This window comes from Neofelis nebulosa, chromosome 3, assembly GCF_028018385.1.
Source record: "Neofelis nebulosa isolate mNeoNeb1 chromosome 3, mNeoNeb1.pri, whole genome shotgun sequence".
NCBI lineage: Eukaryota > Metazoa > Chordata > Mammalia > Carnivora > Felidae > Neofelis > Neofelis nebulosa.
The window spans coordinates 45,806,058-45,828,319 of NC_080784.1; the positions used below are offsets into that span (position 1 = coordinate 45,806,058).

Below are 22,262 nucleotides of genomic sequence, written 5' to 3' on the forward strand. Positions count from 1 at the left end.
CTGTCAGCACAGAGCCCAAAGTGGGGCTCGAACCATGAACTGTTAGATCATGATCTGAGCAGAAGTCAGACACTTAAATGACTGAGCCATTCAGGCGCCCCCTTCCGCCCTTTTTTTTTTTTTTTTTTTTAAAGTAAGTTTTAGGCCCAGCATAGGATTGAACTCATGACCCTGGAACCAAGTCACATGTTCTACCTACTGAGTCACCCAGGTGACCCTGTGTAAATCATCCTTTAAAAGACTTGATATTTTAGGGGTACCTGGGTGGCTCAGTTGGTCAAGCGTCCGACTCTTGGTCTCAGCTCAGGTCGTGATCTCGCAGTTCGTGGGTTCAAGCCCCATGTCAGGCTCTGCACTGATAGCACGGAGCCTGCCTGGTGCTATCTGTCTCTCTGCTCTCTGTCTCTCAAAATAAATAAACTTTGTCCCTCCTCTGCTCTCTGTCTCAATAAATAAACTTTAAAAATAAAATAAAAAAATTAATAAAAGACTTGGTATTTTATTTTGAAACAATGTTAGACTTCCAAAAACAGTACACATTCCCCATATGCCCTTCACTCAGCTTCCCCAAATGTTAACACCATCTACAGTCATAACACAATTATCAAAACCAGAAAATTGACAATGATACAATGCTATTAACTAATCTATACATCGTCTTCAAATTAAGCCGATTATCCAAATAATATCCTTTTTCTGTTTCAGGATTAATCCAACATCCACATTTCATTTAGTTGTCATGTGTCCTTAGTTTCTTCCAATCTGGGACAGTTCAAGTCCTTCATGACCGTGACATTTTAAAGAGTGCTGGTCACTTCGTTTGTAGAATGTCCCTCAATTAGGTTTGTCTGATGTTTCCTCCTGTTTAAGCCCAGGTTAAGCTTTTTGTAAGGAATATCACCGAAATAATGCTGTGCCTCTCAGTGCATCATATCAAGAAGCACATGATGTCAAAATGCTGATACTGTATTAAACTTTGATCACTTGATTAACGTGGTACCTTACAGGTTTCTCCACTATAAAGTTACTATTTTCCCTTTGTAAATAATGAGTATTTTGTGAGGAGATAAAAAGATATTTCAAGGAAATCTGATTATGGACTGAATTCAGATGATAGCAAGAAATGATCTATTTTGTTAAGTGTGATAATAGCATTGTGGTTATAAAACAAAATATCCATATTTTTAGAGTATGAAGGGTGAGATTTACTTCTTACAAATTCAGAAAAAAAAGAGAGATGCAGAAATAAACAGATAAAATAGAACAAAAACTTGGTAATTGTTACTAAATCTGGGAGAAAAGTATATGAAGGTTCATCGTATTCATCTTTCTATGAGGCCGTTATGTAAGATAAGGGGACAATCTAAACCAATCGGAGGGGACATAATGACTTGGAAGTGAAGAAAAAAATGACAAAAGATAGGAGAACATTTCCAGGTGGTGTAGGTTGATTTTATCAATGTAGAAACATCACAAATCCAATTAAGACTTAATTGAGGAAAAAGTATTTGAAACAGTGTTTAACACTAGAAGTTGTCTGAATTCTACTGGAGGAAGCACAAAACTTAGCTCTAGCTTTTACAAAGGCCTTTACGACTTACACAGTACTTTCGTAGGTAGACAGGCAGGTAGGCAGACTCTCTGACCCTTGCAACCACCATGCCTACTATGCAGATGTGGAAGCAGAGCATGTGGCTGTTCAAGATCACACCGCAGGCCGGTGTGGCCTGGCTGACAGTGGCAGAGATTGAAAAGCCCTGGATCTGCACTCTTTTGGTTATGCCACCACGGCTTGTGTACCAGCCAGATACAATGGTAACCTATTTAAATTAAATGCATGTTGTTTAGCAGAACTTTCTTAGGTATTTGGGAAATTCTACCTTCTCAAATACAAATTCTTCATCCTTTACTCCTTCCTGAGAAATTCAGCCCTTGAAATCACTAGGTGGGGGCTGAGCAAGGCAAGTGTTCAGGACAGAATAAAACAGTAAAGGACTTACCTCCTCATAAAACACTTATTAATTACATAGGGGAAATAAGTTAACGTTACAGTGGCTAAAGCCAGCAGATACCACCTTAGCAAAATGATCAAAGTGGACATGATCAGTAATGGGACAAATTAAAATCAAGAACCACCTGACAGGATGCAATATGAAGAACACAGCATTTTAATGATATTTCTGTCAAAGATGCAGAACTGAATCGAATCCCAAGTATTCAACCACACAAACTCAAACTGAGGGATATTCTATAAAACAAGTGGCCTCTAATTTCCAAAAGCTTCAAGGCTGGGGTGCCTGCGTGGCTCAGTTAATTAAGCATCCGACTCTTGATTTTGGCTCAGGTCATGATCTTACAGTTCGTGAGTTTGAGCCCCGTGTCAAGCTCTGTGCTGACAGAGCGGAACCTGCTTGGGATTCTCTCTCTTCCTCTCTACTACTTGCCTGCTCACACTCTCTTTCTCAAAATAAATAAATAAACTTTAAGAAAAAAAAAGCTTCAAGGTCATCAAAGTCTAGGAAAGACAGAAAAACTATTCCAGATTAAAGAAGACTTGAGACAGGACAACTAAATGTAGCACACACTTCTCAACTGGATCCTCTGTTATAATGACATTGGATCAACTGGAGAAACCTGAATATGATCTGAGGACCATCAGAGAGTAGTTAATTAGTGTTAATTTCCCATCTTTGATGGCTATATACTGGTTCTGTAAGAATATGAAAGTTTAAAAAATACCCACTAACTCTTTGATACTCTTCCTTTGCAGAGGTGGAGCCTAATTTCCCTCCACCTGAGTGTGGGCTGAACTTAGTGACTCATTTCTAACAAATAAAACAAAATTGAAGCGACCAACTTCAAAGATAGGTCATAGAAGATACTCAAACTCTATTGCGATCTTGGATCACTTGCACCAGAACTCTGCTTCCAGGGTGAGGACAAATAAGTGGTCTATGGAGAGGCCCACATGGTGAGGATCTAAGGGCATCCTGTCAAAGCGGCATGAGTGAGCCATCTTGGAAATAAATCCTCCAGTCTCTAAGTCCTCAGAGACGCCAGGCTCATCTAAGAGCCTGATCTCAGCCACGTGAATTCTCCTGAGCCAGACCACACAGTCAAGCTGCTCTCAGATTCCCAACCCTCAAAAACCATCAAAAACCATAGAAAATAATGAACATTTGTAGTCTTAGACTGCTAAGTTTTATGTTAATTTGTCAAGCAGCACTAAATAACAACAGAAGGATAATGTCCTTGCTTGTAAGAAATACACAATCAAGTTCTCAAAAACCAGAGGGCATCATGGCAACTTACTCTCAAATGGTTCAAAAAAAAAAAAATTGGTACTGTTCTTACAGCTTTTTTTTTTTTTTTAATTTTTTAACGTCTGTTTATTTTTGAGAGAGCAAGACACACACAGCGTGAGCAAGCAAGAGGCAGAGAGAGAGAGAGAGAGAGAGAGAGACAGAGAGACAGACAGACAGACACAGAAACCCAGGCAGGCTCTAGGCTCTGAGCTGTCAGCACAAAGCCCGATGTGGGGCTTGAACTCATGAACCACAACACAATATCATGACCTGAGCCTAAGTTGGACACTTAACCAATTGAGCCACCCAGGCGCCCCTGTTCTTACAACTTTTTACACATCTGAAATTATTTCAAAATAAAAACATTAAAAGATACAATACAGATTTATCATTAATTTTTATTAGGCTCAGCATGAGTAGCATAAATGGCAAGCATGCATTGCTTTTCTATATATTCTAATAAATGAATTTACTATTAAGGACCAGTGTTCCTACTTTTTCTCTCCTCCTCCAGAATTAAAGCTGTGAAGTATAGTGAAACAAGACAAGTCTCACTTCTTAAAACCTGAAGTCACTTATTTGGCCCTCCCCTACTTGCTCTACTAGCAAAGTATGCTCATTACTACAAGAAGTCAAACAATCCACATATAATGGACATCACACCATGGAATTACATCACTTCACTTCCAAATGACCAGTATCAATACAAGTGTTCATTTTTAGCATGAAATCAATAACGGGCTTCCAAATGCAATAAATATATGACCTGTTTGGATCCAATTCAAAGAAACAACTGAAAGAAGTGTTTTTTAAACAACTGTGGAACTGTGAATGTGGACTGGGTATTAGATCATTAAGGAATTATTATCCATCTTATTTAGGAATAATAATGGTATAATGGTTTCATTCTAAAGAATCCTTGTTAGACACAAATACTGAGGGGTTTTTTTTCATATTTATTTTTGAGAGAGAGGCAGAGAGAGAAAGAGCGAGAGCTCAAGCAGTAGAGAGGCAGAGAGGGAGACACAGAATCCGAAGCAGGCTCCAGGCTCCGAGCTGTCAGCACAGAGCCCAACACAGGGCTCGGACTCACAAACTGCGAGATCATGACCTGAGCTGAAGTTGGATGCTTAACTAACTGAGTCACTCAGGTGCCCCTAAATACTGAGGTATTTATTGGTGGATAATACGCTATTTGGAACTTGCATTAATACTCTAGAAAAACAAAGACAAAATTCATAAGGTATGCTTGTCTAAAAGTAGTGAGTTTATTATTTTAAGTAGTGAGTGTATTTAAATTGACTTTCACATTCTAAAGGATAATGAAGGCTATTCTGAATAAATCATGTCATTAAAAGAGCTACTAAACATTAAAGAGTTTTATGACAAAAAAGTCATAAAATCAAAAGACAACTGACAAACTAGGAGAAAATGTTCACAATATGTACCACAAAAAGCCAATATTCCTAGTATATAAAGGGACAGATAATTCAAGGAAACACAAATTAAAACAGCACTGGGATATCATTTCTCACTTATGAGACTGGCCAAAGTTAAAACACAGGACAACACATTCTGTTTGTGAGGCCATGCGGAAATAAACACGCTACATTGCTGATGGGAATACAAAATCACACAACCTTCTGAAGGGAAATTTGGCAAGGCTAGCAAAACTACATATATAGTTGCTTACCTTTTGCTCCAGCAATTCTACTTCTGGAATTCTACCTTGAAAACACACCAGCAACAATACAAAACACACATGCTCGCGGTTATTCACTGTCTTTTTGTGATTGCGAAATACTAGAAATAATCTAAGTGCCCACAGAATGGCTGAATAAACCAGATACATCCACATAATAATCATGAAGCTAAAAAAATAGAAAACAATTAGGATGATCTCTTCAAAGTGCTGTGGAGTTATGACATGAAGCAAAACGCAAAAGAGTATCTATGGTATGCTGCCCTCCGCATACGAAAAAAAGAGATAAAAGGAAATACACATATATCTCCTTATTTGTGCAGAAGAAACACAGCAAAGATAAACTAGAAACTAAAGAGACTGGTTACCTATAAAGGGTAGGTGAGGGGAAAAAAGGGAGAATGGGGTTGCAGGGATGGGGTTGCATTAACCTTTCCATACAACTTTACTCCTAGAACCACATTAATGTTTCACATACCCTTCACATAACCCCCTGACACAGACACATAGACACAGACACACACAGACACACAGACACACACACACACACTCTTTCCCCCTCACCCGAAAGAGATGGGAGAACCTAAAAACAGCATACAAACACTAACAAATGAGCCTGTTATAAATGAGAAACACAAGCACACTGAAGGTGGTGAGAAAGAAGAGAATGAATCTAAGCTAACAGTAACTTGAAGGGATACTGCGAGGCCAAAGACAAAGAGCTGTGCGTAAACACTGTAAGCTCGTGAAGGTTTCTCATAGAGGTTAGCAATTCTGAGACTGCTTTATGTGCATATGAGAAGTGAACAAGGGAATACAATGCAGATAGAGTCAGGTGTCTCACGGTTGGAGACAGAAGTGACAAATAAGGAAAGGTGGAGGTCTGGAACAACCCTGCAAGCATTTGGGAGCCAAGCTATCAGTACAAACTCAGTCTAGCCCTGTACGTATACGCGTCAGTTGGTATACATATACTTTCCTACTTCTGTCGAGGGAGTCTGGAAGTGACACCCAGGGAGCATAACTAACACTTAGGTCTTTATTTCTAAACATCATTTTCCAATCAAAGGAACCAGGGATCTTCAGAGAAATAGCAGATACTTGGCCTGGGGCATGGAAAATACAAGATAAGCCAGGAACATTTTGTGATGCCAGAAAGTAAAGAAGTACTTAAAAAAAAAAAGATGAGGCTTATCAAAAAAAAACCACACAGGAACTAACCTAAAGAAGCTCCCAATGGCCAAAGCGGGAATAATTTGAGCAACTAGATAAAGTATACCCCAACAGAATAAAATAAATATCTGAGTTCACACTGATATAAATAATCGAGTAAATAATAAATGGAGAAGAAATAAAAAATCATCAGGCAAACACCATGTCAATAATCACTGCAGAAAAGACCCAGGTACTAAAATTAGTGAGCAAAATATAAACAGAATCCAAAACAGACCTGGGAAAGGTGGCCAGAGACTTACAAATTGTGAGATCCTAGAAAAGAGGCATTAATGAGGAAACTAGTGAAATGTAAATGAAGTCTTTGGTTTCATTACAGCATTTACTAATGTTTACTTCCTGGTTTTGACAACTGTCAATCCTATAAGATTGTACCATTAGAAGCTTGAGGAGGGATATATTAAAACTATTATTTTTGTAACTTTACTGTAAGTTTAAAATTAGTTCAATAAGGGCACCTGACTGGCTCAGTCAGTAGAGCATGCAACTCCTGATCTTGGGGTTGAAAGTTTGAGCCCCATGTTGGGTGCAGAATTACTTAAAAAATAAAAAATAAAATTAAAAAAATAAGAAGTTCAAAATAGAAAAGTTAAAAAAACCCATATATATATATGTATATATACAAATGGCTAGAGCTTAAAGGAAGAGAACAAGGAAATTATTTCTTGTGTGTTCAGCAGAGTCTAGTTAGAACTAGGTGGCAGGGGAGTGGTAAAAGACCGACATGTATATCTAATTCTAAACTGGACAAAGCTGAGGACAATATTCAAAGTAACATCTGGGTCCAACATGAACATTATTATTTTAAAGGTGTTTTTAAGTTCGTTTTTGTTTTTTTGAGAAAGAGGGAGAGATGGAGACAGGGAGGGTGAGAGGCAGAGAATCCCAAGCAGGCTCCATGCTATCAGCACAGAGCTTGATTCGGGGCTTGATCTCATGAACCGTGAGACCATGACCTGAAACAAGAGTCAGACACTAAACTGACTGAGCCACCCAGGCACCCCCCGACATTGAGTATTAATATGTTACATACCTCGATCATGCAGGGCTAACAAAACCCGTTCATATAAGCAGGCTCTGTAGAGGTCTCCAGGAATAGGTTTTCCTGCCCAGCAGTCAAGTTCAAGTTTCTCAGGGTCAGGGGCATGGGGATCAGGCTCAGCTAGAATATACCGATAGCCATCTTTGTTAAACGGGTGTTCCAAGGGGTAGCCATGAGGGGGAAGGCGCTGAGCAGAAAACAAAGGGTCACTGCAGAAAGGAAAAAAATAATATCAAGAAACTAAAACCCCCTTAAGCTCAAATGGCTTCAATTCTTTAAGAAGGACATCTGATTTATTAGATTTCAGCAGGAACACATGCAATTTCACACATGCTTTTCATTGCTCAAACAGAGGATCCTGCCCTCTGCAGGTAAAACAGGGAAACAAAAAGCATCCGCTTTTAAATTCAGCAAAGTAGCTTTGGTCAAATTACTCTAGCCTGTAGGAATAGCTACGAAAAGGAGGCAGTATGTCCTAAGGAGAAAGTAGGGAAGAAGGGGAACAAGGGTGATTTCCTTTATTATGTTAATTACTAAAACTAATGAACAGAAACTCAGAGATAAGACTGGGAGTACTTACAATCTTAAATAAGAAAAGACCAGGATTTATTGAATAAAAAGAAGGGAAGAGGCTTGAGGGCAGAGGCACACAGCTGAAGTAAAAGAGATAAAGTTCAATCCTTTCTCAGGATGTCTTAACAGCATTGAACTCTACTCCCCAGGCAATGCGCCCCAGGTGCTGCCCCAGCACTCCCCTAACAAAACAAATGTGTAAACTTCGGTTCCCAGCCTGGCATTATTTTATCCCTCAAAGCACTCAAGATTTGAGAAAAATGGACAGGCTTTTTAATCTCAGACACCTGAGCTACTGAAGAGTGCAGCTCTGTTCCCTCTGATGGGCTGTGCCAGCACCAAAGATGGCCTAACAGTGGTGAGTGCGAGTGGGTGTTTCTGCCCACCTCCGGGCCTTCTTGGTGGTCCCCGCGGTCCCTCCATCTTGCTGCTTGCGCTTCGCTCCTCTTCCTTTTCCACTGCTTCCTGCTGCAATTCCCCCTTTGAAGAGAAGGCAGATCACATTCAATAAGCTGTCACAGAAGCTTCATGTGGATGTGGAAATTCCATGGTGACTAACACTCCTGTCGTGCATTTGTGTAACACCACACACAGGAGGATTTCCTTCCTGAAAGCATATTGGGGTTTCACCCTGGTTCTGAGAGAGTCGGCTGAAGGTCTCACAGCTCAGAACACTGGGTTCTGGCAGTAAGCTCAAATGAACCTAGCACTAATGACACCTGTGTTACACATTCAACCTTTCTTAAGGAACTGCAACTACTGGCACACTTTCTGAGGATGTGACACAAATGCATTTTCACACATTCAGACTCCAAACACCCACATCTAAAAACAACTGCAAGGATAAAATTTTTTTTCCACCCAAATTGATACAAACACCCACAACAAATATCCTCACTACAAGTAGATGTTCACTCACTTGATCTATGCAGGATATAATAATAAAGGCACAGTATCTGCTAAAGCACTCAACTTGAATACCCAACAAGACAAAGGTACATAAAACATAGAAAACAGAAACAAAAATACTAAAAAGGTGTTTCTCTCCAGTGCTGCTAGGTATCCACTCTGGTTGTTCATGACCCAAGTAGAAAGGCTTTAAATTTAGTAGGCAACTTTTACAATTATTAAGATTGTGCCAATGCATAAAATTCAGGTCAGACTAACCCAGCTTGTGGAATTAAGAGCGAGTATCAATAAAAAATTTACATATTTTATGCAAAAAATAATTTAGCAACGTACTAAGGCCACAAGGAATACTACCTAGTGATTTCTGAAATAGGTACTTTGAAGTTTTTGTCCAGTTCTGTCTTTCCTCTCAATTTGTTTTTCTGTCAGAAAATGTCCCTGAACTGCAGGAAAACACCTTTATGGTAACAGCTGCATAGAGTACTGTATCTTAATTTGGGGCAAGCTTGGAAATTCTCAGCAGTTCTGCTGGAATAAAAAGGATCAAGACATTGAGAGCAGGTCATATTCTGCATATACAGGACCAGATTGATGCAGAACTTCCTTTTATGAACACACCATGTATTATTCCTATTTTTCATTTTAAAAAAGGTTGCAATTTAAAAAGATACGCTGTTGCAATATCAATTTGAATTTGTGTTACCTTAAAAGACTATGGATTTCTTACTGTTATTGGTATTTTAATTAATTTGAAAGAGAAGTTTTAGAACCATCTTGAACAAGATGTGCTATATTAAGGTGACTGCTGGCCATGTTAGGCAGAATATGACAACGTACAAGCTTTTAATTACTAACATTCAACTGGAACTATGGTTTCATATCAAGTGCTATTGCCATCATTTCACGATGCTTTAAAATTTTAATCTAGTTTTAGCTTCTACCACAACTCAGCAAAAAGCGTTTTCCAAACCACATAATACTTAAGTCTGAGAGGATGAAAGAAGACAGAGGAGGAATTCACCTCCAAAAGAGACTCCACCTGTAAGAACAGAAGTGGCACCATGTATTTGTCAAATTTTAACAATTAAAAAGGGAAAAAATGGTGTAAAAAGATAAACAATACAGTTAGCTATTTCCAACCCATCTCAGAATATTAGTGACAGTGGAAGTGATTACACATTTAAGATGCTACTGCACCAAAGGACAAGTTAATGTTGCCAAGTGTTAGATGAATAGCTAGTTGCCTCCCAGCTACCCCAACCTTTGTTAGATTACCATTAGTAATGAAGTCCATTCCTGTCATTAGGTGGATTACTGACAGAAAAACATCTACAGCTAGTGATCAGTATAGAAACGCTGTCATGGGAATAAACTGAAGTTTCAGGGCAAGAGCAATTAGAAGATGGGCAGAGGAAGTCTGTTAAATAACAGCTGAATTAGCAGTAAGAGAGAACAACCAAAACCACGCTGGGTGTCAGTGATAAGGATATAGATGGGGAGTCTAAGATAATAAGCACAGTAAATCTGCCTTTAAACCTGTACTTTGTTTTATGCTAAATCTGTTTCACTTAAGACCAAACTGTGGTGTAAAGGGACAAACAGTTCTCCACTACCGTCTGTCAAATCTTTGGCCAGCTTCACAAAACTGAGGTTTGGACTGTAAAGCATCTTTCTAAATATCCAGTTAAGAGTCAACCCAAAGGATGCCCAATTCTAGGCATATTTGGATCCAACAGCTTACAAATATTTCATCGAGACATTTAAACACTTACCATTTAGATTCCCGCTTGTAGACACAGCACTGCTTTGTTTTTGGTTGTCATAAGCAGGACCAATGTTACTAAGATCCTAGAGGGAAAAACATTCAATTATAAAGGGAGGCTATATAATCAAACCTATCTGGCAATGCTCAAAAAACCAGGAAATCCTAGTAGAATGTGAATCAAAACTGACAATCCTAAGAAGCCTGAAATTTACAGGGGTCCAAACCTGGATGCTTCAGAGATCAACAAGTAACATGTGTGAGGCAGGCCAAGTATAAGGATCGAAGTGGTTAACAGTGAATTGGCAGGGGGCGGGCGGGGGGGGGGGCGTTCGAGTGGGAGATGGCAAACAGGAGTGCATGAATGCTATTTTCTCGGCCCCCTGTGGGAATTCAGGCCCACTGTAATCAGATCTTCTCATTCTAGAAGAAAAGACAGAAATCTGAATTTCTGCCCCCAGCACATTAAGTTAACAAATGCTTGATTCATCTACCCTAAGAAAACTCTGGCTAACCTGACTGATTCACATGAGCCTGTTTTGTAGAGTTGCCTGACCACAGATAAGGGTAGCCAAGCAACTGGGAAGAAGGGACCAGGAGTGAACAAAAGTAACCTCTGTGAGGACATGCCCCAAGATCCCCCCACCCCACGTCATCATCCTTTATGCTGTCATTTTTTAAGCACACGTCCCATGAAGAGGCTTGATTCCTTAATGTGCACGCCCAGAAAGGAAGAGACCTCCTTTTGTCCCTATATCAAATCAGCATATTCCATTCAACCTACATACCACCCCGTGACATCCTGACTCCTACCGTTAAAGGCACCCAGCCCATACCCTTTGTGAAGGCCGATTTGAGAAATTTTCTCCCATCTCCTTGCTTCGCACCCTGCGATAAAACCCTTTCTGCTACAAAACCGGTGTCAGCGTTTGGCTTATGTGCATCAAAAGGCAATGGGTCCTCACAGTGTAACATTTCTATGTGAAACCTTTAACTTTCAATGTTGGCAGATCAAACATTTCAAGGCACAGCTGAAAGATTTGGCCTCCTGAGATGCCAAACGTGACCCATCGAACAAAGAGTGGACATTTTCTTTCTCCTCAATTGTTCACCACAAATTTCTCTTAATAACACATTTTGAAGAGTAAAATTTGAGATGGAAAGAAAATTAGAAATAACTTGGCCCAGCATATTTGTGTTACAAGTGAGGAAATTAAAATTAAAAAAGATAAAAATGATATGCAAAAGGTTGTAATGTTAAGGGGAAGAACCACAACTAAAACGCTAGTCTCCTGGTTTAAGGTAGGGGTTTTTCTCCCCACACATGACAGTAACTGCTTACTTGGGGCTCACCACGTTAGAGGCCTGGAATGGCCTGCAGCAAACAGACAAATGTAAACAAAACCTGATTCTGTCTCCAAATCAAAAGGGGAATATAAAGTACCTGATCCAAAAGTCCAAATTTGGGGTAATCTTCTTCTGGGTCCTTACTCCCGGGATCAGGATGTTCCTTTACTAAGAATACATCTCTTTCTTTACTCTAAAAGGAAGCAGTACTTTAGCGTTACCGGAAATTTTATACTTCAAAGTAGTATCGAATGGATGATCAACCAGCAACTCCAATTCCTAAGTGTAACCTCCCCAAATGATAGTATTGCTTTTCCCTCTGATTAGAAAATACACGACCATCAAAAAATTCAAACAGAGGAACTTGAAGAAATGAGAGCCAAAGTCCTTTGGAATCCTCCCCTATCCCTCCACCTCACAGATATAAGTTAGCACTGTTAACAGCTTGCTGTGGCCTTCTCCCCAGGTACTCTCTTTAATTCTAAGGACAATAATGTTTAGAACAGTGTTGTTTTTGTTTTTAAATCAAAGGGAAAAACAGTCTGCCATGTCAATATAAATTATACTTGCAAAAGCACAGTGGACCAAGGTTCCCCCGTCGTGTATAAAACGACATTGATGTTCACTTCAGACACAACTCGGTGATTGTGCGAAAACTATTAAACTTTACAATCAGTGATACCTCACTGTCCAAGATTTAAAACTAAGTTGTTCTCATTTTCTTAGTCATCACGTTATTTCAGTGAGACTAAAACAGATTTAATACTTACAAAGAACACGGATTTTTGAAACGTCAAGTCTGATCATTTTGGTCTACTCACCATTGTTTTAACAATATTATTTGGCCAGGTCATTTTCCCAGGTCTCTGTCTGGTCGTCATGCACTCCCAGTATTTATCAATAAACGGTATGATATCCTAATTTTTTAAAACAAAATATATTAAGAGTTCTATAGTTGCTTTCAAAGTTATACTCACAAAAATGGAATGAAAACTGCAGCATTTTCAAAGAGCTTGTCAGAATCGAGAGAAAAATCCACGTTTAGTTTTTTCATGATTAAACAAATACATAATTGCATGCAAACAATATACAGATTGTGAGGAATTTCATGTAAGCATACACAAGTCTTAGCCTCAGAAGGTTTACAATCCAGTTGGAGGGAAAGATCCTCCCCATTCCCTTGGGTGACATTTGGACAATGACTCCCAACTGATTCTGTCTCCTGAGCTCCTGTTTTGCCTGCTTCTAACATCTCTATTTGGTCATCCCAAAGGCACCTCAAACTTGTTACAAAACTAAACTTTGTATCTCAACTCATAAATCTGCTCTGCAGATCTCTATTCTTGCTCTTAATGCTCAGAATCACCTACCTCCTAGAATCACAAGCTAGAAGCCAAGGGCATCATCCTTGATTCTTCTCTTGTGCACAACCATCACATCTAAACCGACACCAAATGAATTTTAAGATTTCAGAAAATTTCTCACCCATCAGGCCTCTTCTATCCCCACTGCTCTGATTATTATCCTCACCAGTTCTTGCTGACATGACTAAACAAATATCTGAGCTTGGCCTTGACATTGACCTTCCCCCACTGTCACCATTCTGCCAAAGTCCATCAGAGTTAGACTCTACCACCAAAACCTTCCACCGCTTAGTTCCATGAAATGAAAACCAAATCTTTACCAAAAGGAACTATTTGGGGTGCCTGGCTGGCTCAGTCAGTGGAGTGTGTGGCTCTTGCTCTCAGAGGTACAAATTCAAGCTCCATGTCAGATGTAGAATTTACTCAAAAAAAAAAAAAAAAAAAAAAAAAAATTTAAATAAATAAAAGGAACCAGGGTTGAATCAGGGAAAGTAGAAGGGAAATCTGGAATATTCTGTCGTTCCAGAAAGTAAGGAAGAGTTCAAAAACTCATAGGGACATATCAAAAAGTATCAGGTGTCAGACTCAATGGGGATACACTGATCAAATCTGAGCACCAGAAATCAGAAATCCACAAATTGGGGCACCTGGGTGGATCATTTGGTTAAGCCTCCAACTCTTTGAGTTCGACTCAGGTCATGATCTCACAGTTGGTGACATCAAGCCCTGCGTCAGGCTCTGCACTGAGGGTGCAGCCTGCTTGGCACTCTCTCTCTCCTTTTTCTCTGCCTCTCCACCTCTCTCTCTCTCTCTCTCTCTCTCTCCCTCCCTCCCTCCCTCCCCGTGCCTCCCCACTCTCTCTCAAAAATAAACAAACTTAAAAAAAATAATCCACAAATCTGCAGGGATACTTAAAAAAAAATAAAAAAAAGATGGACAGAAAGGAAAACTCTCTTAACAGAAGAATTGCAAGTAACAAATGTATTCTTTTTCACAATGACCACTCTATTAACTGATTCAGGCTAGGATAATCAGGCTAGTTGCTAAAACCATTGCTTGAAGGGGTCCCAATGAGACATTTACACAATCTCAACACATCACCACACAGACTGCTTAATAATTACAAAGACAAAAGGTCCCTTTACAATGGAGAAATCTGATAGATACCTCCTCTTTACCCAAGTAATCAAATTTAAGGTCATTAATAATAAAACAAACCAGTATTTTATGCCTCCTGATGTGATACAAGGAAAAAATACACTATACATACATCACCTACATAATATTCTTGCCAAAAATGTTTAACCTGAACTCTATCATGGGGAAACAATCAGATAAATGCAAACAGAAGAATCACGCCAAACAACTGTCTGGGCTCCTCAAAATTTTAAATGTCATAGCAGACTGGGGTGCCTGGCTTAGTCAGTTGGAGAAACACACAACTCTTGATCTCGGGGCCATGAGCCCCACATTGGGTGTAGAGATTACTTTTTTTTTTTTTTTATAATTTTTTTGGGGTTTATTTATTTTTGAGACAGAGAGAGAGGACAAGCAGAGGAGGGGCAAAGAGAGAGGGAGACACAGAATCTGACACAGGTTCCAGGCTCTGAGCTGCCATACAGAGCCCAATGTGGGGCTCGAACTTACGGACCATGAGATCATGACCTGAGCTGAAGTTGGATGCTTAACCAACTGAGCCACCCAGGCATCCCTGGGTGTAGAGATTACTTAAATAAACTTTATAAAGAAATAAACTTTATAGAGAAATAAGTAAATAAATGTATGTCACAGCAGACCAAAAAAACAAAGTAAAATATATTCAGGAACCATTTTAGATTAAAGACAAAAAAGACATTACGGGGCACCTGGCTGGCTTGGTTGGTAGGGCATACAACTCTTGATCTCAGGGTTGTGAGTTCCAGCCCCATGTTGGGCATGGAACCTACTTAAAAAAAAAAAAGAGCAAGAGAGACATTACAACTAAATGCAATGTGCAATCTTTGCCTGGATCCTGGATAGAGAAAAAAAGCTATGGAGGATATTAAAATGATAATTAACAACGAGAAAATATAATTATATACTTTATATAAAAAATAAAAACTATATATTAGATAGTAGTATTATATCGACACTAAGTTTTCTGAGTATGATCACTGTACTACGGTTATGGGAAAATACTGGGTATAGTATTCAGTTTAGTCTCATATAACTTAGGGAGATAAAGCAAATGCAGTAAAATATTAATAACTGGAAAATCTAGGAAAATAACTAACAGATGGTTCACTGTACTATCTGAATTTTTCTATGTTTGAAATTTCAAAATAAGAATTTGGGAGGAATAAAAAAAACAGAAAAAACGCAAATCTAATCATAACACATCTGTACTGCAGGAATAAAAAGGAGGTGAGAGGGCTGTCTGACTACTCCAGCCTGCAGGATTAAGTCCTAATTTCTATTCAGTAGAAAAGCCCTTACAGTCTGATCCCAGCTATATTGGTCTCACCATATACCCTATGCCAGTGTCTTTCAAACTGTAGATTGCAATCTATTAGTAGGTTATAAAATCAATTCTGTAAGTCAAAACTAGCACTGACTAGAACAGAAAATAACAATGCAGAGGAAGAGTGGAGGATAAGCACTGTTCAGTGAAAAAAAAATTTTTTTTCAAGTTTATTTTGAGAGAGAGTATGTGTGCACACACATAACAAGGGAGAGACAGTGAGAGGGACAGAGAGAATCCCAAGCAGGCTCTGTGCCGTCAATCTCACAGACCACCTCACAGACTGTGAGATCATGACCTGAGTGGAGATCAAGAATCAGATGCATAACCAACTGAGCCACCTAGGCGCCCGTGTTTGGTGAAATTTTTGTTTATTTATTTTTCAAGATTTTATCTTTTATATTTTTTGAATTTTTAAAAATATTTGTTACTTATCTTTGAAAGAGAGAGCGTGAGTGGGGGAGGGACAGAGAGAAAGAGAGGGAGAGAGAATCATAAGCAGAGAGAATCCACACTGTCAGCACAGAGCCTGACATGGGGCTCGATCTCTCAAACCATGACATCATGACCTGAGCAGAAATCAAGAGTTGGATGCTTAACTGAGCCACCAGGGACCCTTAAAGATTTTATTTTTAAGCAATCTCTACCTACGCCCAACATGAGACTCGAACTCAAGATGCTCTACTGACTGAGCCAGCCAGATGCCCCTTGTTTCAGCTTAAATGAAAGTGGGCAGGTATGAATGTATAGTAGGCATAATGTAAACTCCATCGTTCTAAAATTTACTTAATTTTCATATTTTCTTACCGTGAATCACAGTAGGAAAGACTCATGGGTGGGCTAGTCGTCTAATTTTGAGTCCTGACTTCAGTTGTGTGGTTTTGCAGTTTAATAATAAAGGATAATTCGTTTAAATAAAAGGCATGTATAAACCTACCCCCTTCCCTCTGACAAAATCTATAATAATCGTCTTTAAAAATAGTTAAACGGGGCTGAGAAGGTTCAGCTCAAGATCTGATTTTTTTTCCTGGTTAAGTTTATTTTTGAGTAATCTTTATGCACAATGTGGGGCTCGAACTCAAGACCCTGAGATCAAGAGTCACATACTGTACTGACTGAGCCAGCCAGGCACCCCCTCAAGATTTTTTTTTTTTAAGTTTGAGAGAGACAGAGATAGCACCAGTAGGGGAGGGGCAGAGAGAGAGGGAGAGAGAGAGAATCCGAACCAGGCTGTCAGCGCAGAGCCCGACATGGGGCCAAACTCACGAAACCGTAAGATCATGACCTGAGCCGAAACCAAGAGTCAGACACTTAACCAACTGAGCCACGCAGGTGCCTCAAGATCTGATTATTAATTGGGGGATAGACAGTTGTTTGCTTCTATAAAGCCAACCAAAACTATTTAAGGATTCCCCCAACTAATAATTTAGCCAACTGACATAATGTGCACATATTAGAAGTTAGTAAATCACATGAAATCAGTAACAACCACTGAATCTATAGTCATATATTCATAAAAATTGGGGGCAAAGTACTCATTGTTAAAGAGTATATTTAGGTGTTCTACCTGATTCTTTGGCATAATTGCAATTACATTAATCCCTTCTCTACCTTATCTTTGGAGAACATGGTTTTTGGATGTTCATCTTGTGTTCGAGATTGCCAAGTTAGGTTGGCCAAAGCACTAAGGCACATTTCTTTCAAGTCTGTTAAAAAGAAAAAGGAAGAAAAAATTATCTATAGTATTATAGTCATATTACCTAAAGGATATTCAACTAGGTGATCCACAAGTTAACAATTATAGCAGCAAAAAAATAAGAGTCATGATTTTCCCTGAAGTGGACCACAGCCATTATTTGGAGCTAAACTCCAATGTTACATAACTTTTACCAGCTACTAGGCAGGAGTTCCCTGATCCTGCTAAGCCCAAATCTCTTTTCTTTTGCAGCTACCCAGAGGACAATTTTGCGGCACTCGTGAGTTTGTTCTTACTTGCTTGCTTCCGGAGGAAATAGGTATTCCCACTATGATGGCACACATTGCAGTGAAAACTGTAGTTGGTCATGAAAGGCAGACAGGATCTGCAGAACAGCCAGATTAAAAAATCAGTGAACTTCTAAATACACACTTCTTTGTAGAAGTAAATCAACTGAATCGACAGGGATCCCTTCCCTGCAGTGAAAATAATAACGTTAATATATTAATATATGATTAAAATTTACAAAGGTCATCAAAACCAAAACAGGGCTTATATTTTCACAAATACCTGGATTTTTCTGTTAAAACATTTAATAAGATATTATCTATCATAGTAGATAATTCAGCACCAGGAAGATTATCACTGGTGCCTTGTCCAAGCTAGTTTATTATAGTATTTAAGCACCTAAAAAGAGCATGCCAGGCCAGTTGTGGAAGACAAAGTAGTCTCCTTAAATATAGTTACATGCAAATATTTGTATGTAAATTATATTTAAATATATACAACTCTAATTTACACACAGACATTTATACACTTAAATACTTAAATATCTCTTTAAAAGGCCAATAATACTGCTGGAAAGGGGAGACAGAAGATATGACAAGATTAATTAAAAATGTAAATAATTATTCAAGAAGACAACACGTAAGTCACAAAACATTACTTGTCTCAGTACCAAAGGAATCCTACAGGTGATAATTACTCCAGAGGAGTTTTAAGGATCCAAGTAGTAACTTCAGATTTAAGAGTTAGAAACATTTTGGAGAACGTAAGTTATGGACTAGATTTGGGAAGATGAGTTGGTTTTCTTTTGTCTAAGTGAACTATATACAGAGATGAGAAAGGCCAACAAGGGGGCAGAGGAGCAAACTGCTGTAGATAAGTTTGTCTCAGAGAGGGGATTTGGAAGAAAAAAAGAAAAAAAGAAAAATAAAAAAAAAAAAGAAAAATAAAAAAGGCTTGAAAGGCAGGAAGTGCAAGGAGCCAGGTAGAGTTGGATTTTTTCTGTGGGTAATGGGAACTCCTTGAAGGGGAAGTGACATGGTTAAAATTTTAAGTGATAGGTTGGGTCTGAAGGAAGAGATGAGAAAAAGCAAATGTGGGGGCACTTGGGTGGCTCAGTCAGTTAAGCATTAGACTCTTGACTTTGACTCATGTCATGATCTTACAGTTTGTGAGTTTGAGCCCCAAGTTGGGCTCTGCACTGACAGAGCACTTAACAGAATGAGCCACCCAGGCACCCCTACGTAAGACACTTTTGTAGCAGTTCCAGCAGAAGGCAAAGAAGGCCTCACTTAGGGTGAAAGAATAAAAACGGAAAGGACAAGCCCATATACAAGAGAAAAAAATTGGTAAAGCTTGGTGACTGATTAGATATGGAGGATGGGGCGGGAGGGGGGGGGGAGGAAGTGAAAGGAGTTCTAACTATTTTTTCAACGTTTTTTTTTTTTTTTTTAATTTATTTTTGGGACAGAGAGAGACAGGGCATGAACGGGGGAGGGGCAGAGAGAGAGGGAGACACAGAATCGGAAACAGGCTCCAGGCTCCGAGCCATCAGCCCAGAGCCTGACGCGGGGCTCGAACTCACGGACGGCGAGATCGTGACCTGGCTGAAGTCGGACGCTTAACCGACTGCGCCACCCAGGCGCCCCTAGGAGTTCTAACTATTAAGACTGCTTGTATCACAAAGATAGCTCCTCAGAAGTGAGTTTGGGGGCAAGTGAAAACTTGTCTGTATTGTATAAGGGGGCCTTACTCTTTTTTTTGTTTTTAATATTTATTTTTGACAGAGAGAGCAAGAGAGAGCTAGCGCGCGGAGGTGGGGAGGAGGGAGGAGCAGAGAGAGGGAGACACCGGGAAATCGCAGGCTCCAGGCTCTGAGCTGTCAGTACAGAGTTCCACGCTGGGCCTGAACTCACAGAACCAAGAGACCATGACCTGAGCTGACGTCAGGCGCTTAACTCACTGAGCCACCCAGGTGCCCCAGGAGACCTTAGTCTTAAAAAGGAGAAAGTAATAGAAAAATACAAGACTGGTTTAGGTTGTAAGAGAAGAAATCAAAATAAAAGCAGATTTATCTGGACTCAAGTGAAACTTGCTTTAAGTATCCTCGAAGAGAAGGTTCCCAAATGTGTGTCTATTGTCACCACTCAAGAAATTAAGAAACATTCTTGTGAATGTTAAGGCTGAATTCCCTTGCCTTTACCTTGCTCTTGAACCCTTTCTGTTCAACAGCCCACCATGATAAAATCACCTACAGAAAGTAAAGCCTCAAACTAGAGACATGTAGAAGTATAGTTATTAATTCAAATATAATCAGGTATTCACAGCAGCCTTTTTCCTACCCTGACTAGCTCCCTTCCTCCATCTCAGTTGTGAAAGACAATCCGTCTCACCTAGTTGGGCTTTAGGTGTAACTTCTCAAATTCAGGTACAAACTGGTTTCTACCAAAACTCTTGAACTGTGGTTTGCTTCCTCCCTAGATCACCCCAAGTTAGCTCTCTGGTAAATTTCCTTTCCTAGGCTCTGTCTATCCAAATAAATTCTCTTTGGCCAAAGCGGCCAGATTTTAGTTGGGTCTTATCTAAGTGACCAGCTTTGCTTATCTTGTATACTTTCCCTATAGATACTTCTACCAAGATCAATTCTTTCTTCCAGATCCTTCATTATTTTTTTTTTAAACACTGTATCCTAGATCACTAATCACATGTTAATTAGAACATTAGCATTTCTAAAGTCCCCTACAACTTTTTAATTAGAAAGCACACAATAAATTATAAAGGAAGGTGCTTCCTCGACAACCCACCCAAGAAGGAAGAATTTCAGAATAGTGCAGCCTTATTTTGAGGCAGTCTTATCTGAATTTACTTGCACAATAAGAACCATAAAAAACACCAAAGAGAGCCAGCAGTACAATGATTTCCATAGACAGTATGTCAACATCAAGCACTTGCTAGCTGTTGGCAAACTCCCTACAATAAAGCAAAAATTCTTTTACTTTCAATCAATCATAAAGTGATTTTGATTCATTAGAAGAGGTAAAAGATAGGAAATATGTTTTGCTGAGAAGTGAACACAGAATACTTAAAGGGAGTGAGTTTGAAGCCAAAAGGGAAAAAAGGATCGCTCAAGCATGAAGAGTCACTGGTTATCTCAAATTTTTGACAACAGGCTTTGTCCACCATATACACCAACCCTCTCCCCCAAAATCCGTAACACCAAATACAACATCTAAATGCTACTGTCCCATAACTGTTTATATAATGCTTCGTAATTGCATGGTTTTGTCTCCTAACCAGGTTGTAAGCTCAAAAGCAGGGAGAATACCTATCATTGTACCTATTAGGGCTTGACCCTCAATAGATAGAAAACAGTTCAGATTATTAAAACAATTCTTGATTCAAATCCTACTACTCACTGAAGGTGAGGTTAGAAGACATAGGAAATAATATGCTTTTATATTTGCCTACAAATTATTATTCAACTGTTGAACATACTGAGATTTATTTTAAAAAGCGATTTTTTAAAATTTTTAAAAATTTTTTTTTAACGTTTATTTATTTTTGAGAGAGAGACAGAGCATGAACGGGGGAGGGTCAGAGAGAGAGGGAGACACAGAATCCGAAACAGGCTTCAGGCTCTGAGCTGTCAGAACAGAGCCTGATGCGGGGCTCGAACTCACGGACCGTGAGATCATGACCTGAGCCGAAGTCGGACGCTCAACGGACTGAGCCACCCAGGCGCCCCTAAAAAGCGATTTTTTAAAACATTTTTTAAATGTTTATTTATTTTTGACAGAGAGACTGAGCATGAGTGGAGGAGGCGCAGAGAGAGAGAGAAAGAGACACACACATAGAATCCGAAGCAGGCTCCAGGCTCTGAGCTGTCAGCACAGAGCCCAACGCCGGGGCTCAAACTCACAGACCGCGAGATCATGACCTGAGTCGAAGTTGGACGTTCAACTGACTTAGCCACACAGGTGCCCCTTAAAAAGCGATTCTTAACAAAGATTACAAAAAATACTCACGAGGTATCTATGCCAAAGGTGTCCGCTGTGAACCATTTTGTACATATGCCACACTGCAGCTCTACCTCTCCTAACTGTCGGCCATTCTCTTCATCCACGGAGCCCGCCTGCGTATCCATCACCTCTGAAGTGTCCCCAGCACCTTCCTGTGTCCACACAGCAATTAGAGAATCAGGCCAGTTGATCCTATTGTATTTAACTCACTTAAAAACTTAAACAAACAAAAAACAGAACCTATTTTGCCTTGCATACATCCAAAAAGAAATACTTACTAGTGTATCTTTTCCATTAGAAGATTCAGTCTCCAAACCACCACCTACATCAACTGAATTTGCATCCCTACAAGATAGTGAAAGTACTCAAGTGAGAATCTTCAAGGGAAACAAACCTCAAAACGCCTATGCCTAAGGATAATGATCAAAGTACAGGTGAACTTCACACTCCTACAGCTTTTTCAGCTAAGCCTATTCTCTCAGCCTGGGTGCCCAGGGTTAGGAAGAATATGACCAAGACAGACGC

General features: G+C 39.5%; 1 protein-coding gene across 4 annotated transcripts in view; it reads right to left on the bottom strand.

The window, feature by feature from the left end:
• The window catches only part of ASH2L (ASH2 like, histone lysine methyltransferase complex subunit), a 32,021-nt gene that overhangs the window by 9,046 nt on the left and 713 nt on the right, over positions 1-22,262 (bottom strand). For 3 of the 4 annotated variants that reach the window (XM_058720689.1, XM_058720687.1, XM_058720690.1), the window contains exons 2-11: positions 22,016-22,082; positions 21,744-21,889; positions 17,730-17,818; positions 17,349-17,443; positions 12,695-12,790; positions 11,971-12,066; positions 10,537-10,612; positions 9,786-9,803; positions 8,242-8,335; positions 7,274-7,491 (exon numbers count right to left, since the gene is read on the bottom strand). In XM_058720689.1, coding sequence (XP_058576672.1) covers positions 7,274-7,491; positions 8,242-8,335; positions 9,786-9,803; positions 10,537-10,612; positions 11,971-12,066; positions 12,695-12,790; positions 17,349-17,443; positions 17,730-17,818; positions 21,744-21,889; positions 22,016-22,082 — 995 coding nt within the window. The remainder of the gene's footprint in view (positions 1-7,273; positions 7,492-8,241; positions 8,336-9,785; positions 9,804-10,536; positions 10,613-11,970; positions 12,067-12,694; positions 12,791-17,348; positions 17,444-17,729; positions 17,819-21,743; positions 21,890-22,015; positions 22,083-22,262) is intronic. The other variant, XM_058720688.1, reaches the window with a different exon arrangement.